Here is a 9354-nt window from a genome sequence, read left to right as displayed (position 1 = left end):
CACCACTTTTAGTCATGATTTCTCCACCTATTAAAAACGAGACTTGCTGTTGTTGTTGTTGTTCAGTTGCTAAGTTGTGTCCGACTCTCTTTAACCCCAGGGACTGCAGCATGCCAGGCTTCTCTGTCCTCCACTGTCTCCCAGAGTTTGTTCAGATTCCTGTCCATTGAGTCAGTGATGCCATCCAACCAGCTCATCCTCTGCTGCCTCCTTTTCCTTCTGCCTTCAATCTTTCCCAGCATCAGGGTCTTTTCCAGTGAGTCACCTCTTCACATCAGGTGGCCAAACTATTGGAACTTCAGCATCAGTCCTTCCAATGAATATTCAGGGTTAATTTCCTTCCAGATTGACTGCTCTGATCTCCTTGCTGTCCAAGGGACTCTCAAGAGTCTTCTCCAGCACCACAATTTGAAAGCATCGTATCAATTCTTCAGCTCTTCTTCCATAAAGAAGATATCCACACATAACGGCTGAAAAAAACCATAGTTTTGACTACATGGACCTTTGTCAACAAAGTGATATCTCTGCTGTTTAAAACACCATCTAAATTTGTCATAGCTTTCTTCCTGGAGCATGGCTGCAGTCATTATCTGCAGTGATTTTGAAGCTCAAACAAAATAAAATCTGTCACTGTGTCCACTTTTTCCCCTTATATTTTCCATGAGCTACCCACTCTATTATTCTTTCCTGGAGAATCCCATAAACAGAGGAGTCTGGTGGGCTACAGTCCATGGGATCACAAAGAGTCAGACACAACTGTGTGACTAAGCACACACACACACACACACACACACACACACTTGCCATAAAGTGATGGGACTTGTTGCCATGATCTTCATTTTTTGAATGTTGAGTTTTAAGCCAACTTTTTCACTCTCCTCTTTCACTTTCATCAAGAGGCTCTTTAGTTCCTTTTCACTTTATGTCATTAGATATCACCTCAGATATCACCTGCATATCTGAGGTTGTTGATATTTCTCCTGGCAATCTTGATTCCAGCTTGTGATTTATCCAGGCCAGCATTTCTGTATATAAGTTAAATAAGCAGGGTGACACTATACAGCCTTGTTGTACTTCTTTGTCAGTTTTGGCATTTAATGGATCAAGCCTTATCAGGACAAGGGGCTTACATAGCTCAATGAAGTTATGAGCCATGCCATGCAGGGCCACCCAAGATGGAAGGGTCATAGTGAAGAGTTCTGACAAAACCTAGTTCGTTGGGGGAGGAAATGGCAACCCATTCCATTATTCTTGCCACAAGAACCCCATGAACAATATGAAAAGGCAAAAAGATATTATACCAGAAACTGAGCCCCCCAGATCAGAAGGTGTCCAATATGCTACTGGGGAAGTTGTTCAGTTGCTCAGTCATGTCCGCCTCTTTGCAACCCCATGGACTGTAGCACGCCAGGCTTCCCTGTCCTTCACCATCTTCCAGAGCTTTCTCAAACTCACGTCCATTGAGTTGGTGATGCCATCCAACCATCTCATCTTCTGTTGTCTGCTTCTCCTCCTGCCTTCAATCTCTCCCAGCATCAAGGTCTTTCCTAATGAGTTGGTTCTTTGCATCAGGTGGCCAAAGTATTGGAGCTGCAGCTTCAGCATCAGTCCTTCCAATGAATACTCAGGACTGATTTCATTTAGGGTTAACTGGTTGGATTTCCTTGCAGTCCAAGTGACTCTCAACAGTCTTCTCCAACACCGAAGTTTGAAAGTGTCAATTCTTTAGCACTCAACCTTCTTTATGGTCTGACTCTCAAATACATACATGACTAGTGGAAAAACCATAGCTTTTACTAGATGGACTTTTGTCGGCAAAGTAATGTCTCTGCTTTTTAATATGCTGTCTAGGTTGGTCATGGCACCCCACTCCAGCACTCTTGCCTGGAAAATCCCATGGATGGAGGAGCCTGGTGGGCCGCAGTCCATGGGGTCGCTAAGAGTCTGACACGACTGAGCGACTTCACTTTCACTTTTCACTTTCATGCATTGGAGAAGGAAATGGCAACCCACTCCAGTGTTCTTGCCTGGAGAATCCCAGGGACGGGGGAGCCTGGTGGGCTGCCGTCTATGGGGTCACAGAGTCAGACACGACAGACGTGACTTAGCAGCAGCAGCAGCAGGTTGGTCATAACTTTTCTTCCAAGGAACAAATGTCTTTTAAGTTCATGGCTTCAGTCACCATCCACAGTGAGTTTGGAGACAAAGAAATCAAGCCTGTCACTGTTTCCATTTTCCTCCCATCTATTTGCCATTAAGTGATGGGACCAGATGATCTTAGATTTTTAAATGTTGAGTTTTAAGCCAGGTTTTTCATTCTTTTCTTTCACCTTCATCAAGAGGCTCTTTAATTCCTCTTTGCTTTCTGCCATAAGGGTGGTATTATCTGCATATCTGAGGTTCTTGATATTTCTCCCAGCAATCTTGATTCCAGCTTGTGTTTCATCTGGCCTGGCATTTTGCATGATGTACTCTGCATATAAGTTAAATAAGCATGATGACAATATACAGCCTTGATGTACTACTTTTCCAATATTGAACCAGTCCATTGTTTCATGATTTGTTCTAACTGTTTCTTCTTGATCTGCATACAGATTTTTCAGGATGCAGGTAAGGTGGTTTGGTATTTCCATCTCTTTAAGAATTTTCCAGTTTATTGTGATCCAGACAGTCAAAGGCTTTAGCATAGTCAATGAAGCTGAAGTAGATGTTTTTCTGGAAATCTCTTGCTTTTTCTGTGTTCCAATGGATGTTGGCAATTTGATCTCTGGTTCCTCTTCCTTGAAGAGTGGAGGCAAAAGTGAGGCTATCAGTCCGTAGACAATATCTATCTCAGAGGCTCATGGAGAAGTTTAGATGAGGTGATACACGTAAGCACTCTGTGATACATAAATTCATTCTTCTTATCAAACTCAACACATGGAGGTGCACAGGACATTTTTGTCCCTTTAGCGATTACTCTTTTTATGATTTTCTGTCAATTTTTGTCAGCAAACATCATGGTTTGCCACAAGGGGGCAATACTCAATGGAAATTGAAATCTTTACGAAAAGACCCCAAAACACAAATAAACAAAAAACCCAAACCAAAAAATCTCCCTGAAGTAGTAGTCAGTTTCTCCCCCAACTCCCATGTCTCTCTTTCTGTCTCTCTCCCTGTATCTTCTCCCTGGTAAATGTAGTTAGTTCATGATAATGGTCGATTCATATTAGAATTCTGTTCTTTTCCTCCAGCCTGTTCTTCAGAAATCTGTCATTATCATAAAATCTTAATTTTATTCTAGAAGGGAATTTTAGAAGTCATACTATTACGTGGGACAAATTCTACCATCTGCAGTCATTCCTGCTTCCTTAGTTGGTGGTCTTGACTTTGCTGCTTCCACGGCCCCACTGAGTCTTGTCTTCCTTGCTTCTCTAATTAATAGTGAAATTATCTAAATGAACTAAGCCAGACACAAAAGACAAATATTGTGTGATTTTTGCTTATATAAGGTACTTAGAAGTCAAATTCATAGAGACAGAAAGTAAAATGGTGTTGACCAGGGGCTGGGGAAAGTGGGGCATGGAAAGTTGTTGAATAACAAGTTTCAGCTGGAGAAGATGAAAATGTTTAGGAGTTGGATGCTGGTGATGGCTGCACAACAATGTGAATGTACTTAATGCCACAGAAATGTACTCTTAAAGTAAATAAAATGGTAAATTTTATGTTTATATATATACATGTGTGTGTGTATGTATATATATATATATATAGCCACAACAGAAAATAATGTTAAAAATTGAATCATGCATTTTGCACATTTGGAGTGAATGTTGTTTTTCTAGACCTTACAGAAAGTTGAACCAGAATGATATAAACCCATTTCCAAGGAGTATGCTTTGAGAAAGGAGAACACCCAGATGTGAATGCAAACAGGAACATGGAGAGGGCTGAAGGGTGTGTTTAGTCTTCTTGGGTGTGTTCCCCTTCTATTTCGTCATCTCTTACTAAGCCATGAATTTAGCCTCAGAATATCTTAGTCTAGAAGGCCCATATCTACAAAACTAATTACAATTAATAATACCCAACAGTTTCACTTACTAAGTACAAATTAAGCACCAGGCTTAAGTGCCTGACATAATACAGGTCAACAAAAATGTTTTAGGTAGATTTACAAATATATATTAGTTTACTATCCTTACCTCATTATTTTGCTCTTTAAAATAAACAAACAAGCAAAGCCCACACACCCCATTTTGGGATTAAGCAAACAGCCATTTCTCTGAGCCAGTAACCATGCCAATGTGTATGTCAGCCAGTAGGGTTTGTGAAACTCACCATGCAGTTGATAGGGCCACATACCATGAAGTAGAAATTTTTGGAGAGGCTACATTTCAGTCCATTAAAATTTCCTATGAAAAAGAGCTTGCAGATATGGACACTCTTTTTTTTTTGGAAAAATTAGAAAGAATCTGTTTTTATCATTATGATAGGGAAATAAAACATGAAAACAACTACAGTCAGTTCAAAACTGACTGTAAATCCACCTTAAAGCAAAACCATTTCTGGTGTCTCTCAAGCGTCTGGGTTAATGTGGCATAGGAGAAAGCCCGACTAGCAGGTATAATTAAAGTATGAATCACAGGAATAAGTCATGAGTAACTCTGAAAATACAGGGGGAAAGTTCATTATAACACACTAAACTTTAGAGGTTAAATGATGGAGGGTGGGAGGAAAAATCCAAACTCTATATAAATGAACTGATGATGAAATAAATTATTTCTCTGCCCAGATCCTAATAATGTATACAGTAGGCATAAAGCATGGAATTACATACATGAATGGGTAAATGGTAATGTATATCTTAGAATCTAGATTAAATTTGTCCTGACATATAAGACTTTTAAAGAAAAGGTGAAAATTGACGTCCAACTTATGTAATGTTACATAGCAAGGACTGTTGATGCATTTTTAAAGAATTAATCATAGGACTTTCATTTAATGATAAACAGGAAGAGATTATTGTATTTTATCCTATTTCATATCTCAGCAGTTGGCATTGGATTTAGCTGCTTGTAACAGCAACATGGCAAAAGTTGAAGGGGAACTATTTGGCCCGACTAATTTTTTCTTTCAGGCTGTGCGATGAATAGATGTAAAATCACCTCAGGGGAAAATCAGTCCCACTGCAGCTTGTATCACACCATTAACTGACAAATAAATTGTTGCCCTCCACCCCACCCCACCTTCCCAGAAGAAAAGTATTCAACTGACAGGTCAGCTACTAAACGTTAAAAGGATTCTAATTGTGACTGGTCATTCTGCCAATATTTTGACGTTTAATGATGCAAACATGGATGGAAAGTTAAAGTCCAATTTCCTTGGCTCAGAAGAATTAAAACCAAAGCCATCAAATACACTGTTTACATCATCTTATCAGTCTTGGTTTAGTTTCCATGCTATTTTTAATGTTCATGTGTACTTAAAAAAAGGAAACTAAAAGTCCTGACAGATTCTGAAACTTAATTGGGAAAAATGTAAAGCACTTTAACGGAATTTTTCCCATGATCTGTAGAAAATTTTTTTTTTAACAGATGGTTCAAATGGACAAAGCAATGAAAACACAGAAATTAAAAGCAGATCCTTAAGAAAAATAACTGAGTTCTCAGAAATCCTATAGATGATGGCAGGACTAGATGTAAGGCAGTAGTTTCTTTCGATGTCAAGGTTTTCAGAGAACAGAAATTTATTAGGTGAGCCTGTACCAGAGGAGAGGTAACTGCCTCTTGGTACGAATTAACTTTTCATTTGGAACTTCAGCCAACTTCGACAGTTTGAAAATCTCCATGCTTGTAGGGTAATTCCCTCCAGGTGAGGCGACCATAAAAGATATAGTATTGTGATGCAAATAATTCCTCTTCTAGAGGAGGAACACCTAAGTCCGAGGTGCTTGTTTGTGGAATAAAAACGACCTAAAATCCTCCCAACCTTCACAGCAACTAGGAAAAACAACAACCACAAAACAGCCTTTGGGCCTCTGTAGCTTTTCGTTTAGAGTATTAAAAACAAACAAAAAACTTGACTCTCTTAAGATCAAGGCAGTGAACGGTGGGAAAGAGAGGAAAACTTTTCAACCTGGAGTATACATGCATTGCAGTGCAGACTTGAGAAGTAAAATCTAAACGAACGCTCCAAAGTAGCATCTTCAAAACCTAGCTTTAAACTTTAGGGAAAGTTAACGCTGGTTCAATTCGAGGGAGCGGGTGGTGAAGGACGGGCAAGGAGGCGTGTCGGGAGTGGGGGATCGTTTTGTGGACTGGAGGAACCTGGAGTGTTACCGCGGGGCCAGCGGGAGCCCCGAGCCCCCAGGCAGCGGGAGTAACGCACGGGAGCAGGCGGCGCGCAGAGCCGGGAGCGCAGAGAAGGCGGGGCGGGCGGAGGGCGGGGCGGCGCGGGCCGGGGGCGCGGCGGCAGGAGGAGGGTCTCGGAGCCCGGCCCGGCGGCCGGCGCGTTGAGCCTGCGTCCGGCGCGGGGGCGGGTTTAGGCAGCCCGGCCGGAGCGGCGGCTGGGCGCTGGCGGCTCCCGGCTCAGAGCGCAGTCGAGTGGGCCAGCGGGCGGAGTTGTCGGGAGCGTTCCTGCGCGCCCGAGCGCGTTCCTCGCCGGCCGAGAGCGTCCCTGCGCCGGCCGAGAGCCTGCCTCCCTGCGCCGCCCGCGGCCCGGGACCCCGCCGCCTCCGCGCTCGCGGCGACGATGCGTCCGGAGGACGGCGAGCTGAGCGGACCCGCCGCCCGTGCGTGCACGCGTTTCCCCGCCGGCGAGGAAGCCTGAGCCCCGATCCCGGCGCGGGAGGCGCGGGACCCGCTCCCCCTGCGCTCGCCCGCGCGGCCCGCCTCGCTCCACGCGATCGCGCGCCCCGGCGGCCGGCGTTGGTCGCCGGCTGTGCCCGTCTTGACCGCCGGCCCCGACGCGTTCCCGGCGGCCGTCGGCCGTGCCGCTGCCATGGGGCTGCCGACCCTGGAGTTCAGCGACTCCTACTTGGACAGCCCGGATTTCAGGGAGCGCCTGCAGTGTCACGAGATTGAGCTGGAGCGAACCAACAAGTTCATCAAGGAGCTTATTAAGGACGGCTCCCTGCTCATCGGGGCGTTGAGGAGTGAGTGCGGCCGGCGGGAGGGCAGGGCGCGGGGACCCGGGGAGCCCCCGCGGGGTGGGGGGTCTCAGGGCTGGGTTGGAGGAAGCGGAGCTTCTTTTGTTTGAATGGGTTTGGGGACAAAAGCTGAAGAGCTCCCCTGCTGGTGGCCAACAAAGTTTGTTCGGAGGTGTTCTTCACTTATTTACTTCCAAGGCTGCAGAGAAGCGAGCGGTCTCTGCTGGACCCCGGAGCGTATCCTGAGGAACGTTGTTTGGCATCTTTTTGTATAACGCTCCTGGAACAGTACTGGGGACTGTTGTCATTTTTGTAACTTTATTCTGCCTAGTTTAAACGCTTAAAAGAGAAAAAAAAAAAAAAAAGCCCCTGAGGAAGGACTCAGGAGTTTATCTGAAGGATAAAAATGAAGCTAGCTTGTTTAGTGATATTAAAAGAAATGATTAAGTTCTTAGGTACATCAGCGACTCATCATTGCAATAAATCATTGCATTGGCACTTTATAGATTTGTAGTTTTGCAAGATGAAGACAGCATGGCACCCGTGGATTTTATCTCTTTTCAAGGTTTTTTTTTGTGCCTCTTAATTTTCTGTTTGCCTTCTAACTCTGGTGTGGTGAGTCCCTAGTGGCTAAAGACCAATCAGAACTTCTGATGATCTATAGAGAGTAAAGACTGCCTCAGTTTAGGAACTTTTCCCACCTCCTTTCCCACACACCTCCGTTCAGATTTTCTGTGCTTCTTGCATTCTCTGAATCTTCACTTTCAGTTACTAGCACAAAAGAGAGCCTTGGGCTTCCCAGGTAGCTCAGTGGTAAAAAAAATCACCTTCCAATGCAGGAGACTCTGATTCGGTCCCTGAGTCTGGAAGATCCCCTGGAGAAGGAAATGGCAACCTACTCCAGTATTCTTGCCTGGAAATTCCCATGGACTGAGGACTTCAGGACTACAGGCGGGCTACCTCCATGGGGTCCCAGAGAGTCTTACACTAGAGCTTCTCATAGAGAATTGACTGACTAAAGGATAAGGCTTTATAGGTTACTTTTCTGAGGACCTATTTGCTCTTTAATAGAAAGCCTCTGAAATGCAGCCCTGGAAATTCCAGTCTGTCTTAGATGAGTGAGGTATTTTTGTTAAGGTGAAGAGTCCTTTGGTTGACATGGCTACCCCAGGAGATAGGTAGGGGAAGCATCATTGTGTATGTCATTAACAACATAATGGAGGTGTGTGTGTGCCTGAAATTAAGATGATATTAGCATCTGATCTCTATTTAGAAGCATGTATTCATGGTAAAGATGAACCTTAGCAAAATGTCTTGAAATTAGTATGCTCCAAATCCTGTCTATTTAAACCATCCTAATTGCTAAAACATTTACTTATTACTTGTGTTAACTTAGCCAGGGTAAAGAAAATATGTTCTGTGTCTACATTCACTTAATTTCTGAATTTGACGCTGCTACTGATAATAATAGTATTTACTGATTTGTGAAAAATATACAAGTTTATCTGTAGTTCTGTCCATCTTGTGTATACCCAAAGGTGAACTTAGCTTCCATCTGATTTACAAAGCCCCTTGAGGCCTCTGGACTAGCCTCTTTGCATCTTGGAGAGGATGATGCTTCTTTAAAAAGAGTTTCCCTCTCTCAGAGCACTGATTCTTGCTCGAGCTGCCAGATGGTCTACAGATGACATTTTCTTCTCGCTCTGCCGGAGATCAATTCCAGTGGTTCAAAAGTGGAAAACACTTCCATCGCTGTGGTAAAATCTCTGAAATGTACATCATTTTACTAGTAATCTTATTAACTGTATTATGATTGAATCTAGTCTTGCAACTATCAGGAGCTTCTTTTATAGGTTTGTTCTTCCATTTATAAGTGAGGATATCTCTAGAGTGTAAGTTCCTTGAACATACAGACCCTGCCTCTTGAACTTGACCTTCTACACTTAAAATGTACAATCTGTCTTTCCAGGATTTGTGAGGAGAGTGCATTATATTAACATTTGGTTATTGCTTTTCTTGTAGTGGAAAGAAAGCATTTATTAAAAGAATATCCAGCATTAGCTGCCAAGCAGGACAGATCTGGAGCCGAGAAACCCTTGAAGTCATATGAGGGCACTTCTTTTTTTCCCAGCAAGCAACCTCTGTCCCTTGGGGAGGATGCTCTGGGGTTCTGCTGCAGCTGCTAAATGCCTGCTCTCTGAAGCTGGTCCTGTAGGAGGACAAGAATG

At 43.6% G+C, this 9354-nt stretch overlaps 1 protein-coding gene across 1 annotated transcript in view; it reads left to right on the top strand.

Moving 5' to 3' along the window:
• The first annotated feature begins 6585 nt into the window (after window positions 1–6585).
• ARHGAP42 (Rho GTPase activating protein 42) overlaps window positions 6586–9354 on the top strand; it is a 340955-nt gene continuing 338186 nt past the window's right edge. The window contains exon 1 of the mRNA XM_061440141.1: window positions 6586–7132. Within this exon, the coding sequence (XP_061296125.1) occupies window positions 6979–7132 (154 nt within the window). The 5' untranslated portion in view covers window positions 6586–6978. The remainder of the gene's footprint in view (window positions 7133–9354) is intronic.

Source organism: Bos javanicus, chromosome 15, assembly GCF_032452875.1.
Source record: "Bos javanicus breed banteng chromosome 15, ARS-OSU_banteng_1.0, whole genome shotgun sequence".
Classification (NCBI taxonomy): Eukaryota; Metazoa; Chordata; class Mammalia; order Artiodactyla; family Bovidae; genus Bos; species Bos javanicus.
This window is presented reverse-complemented; position numbering and strand designations above follow the sequence as displayed.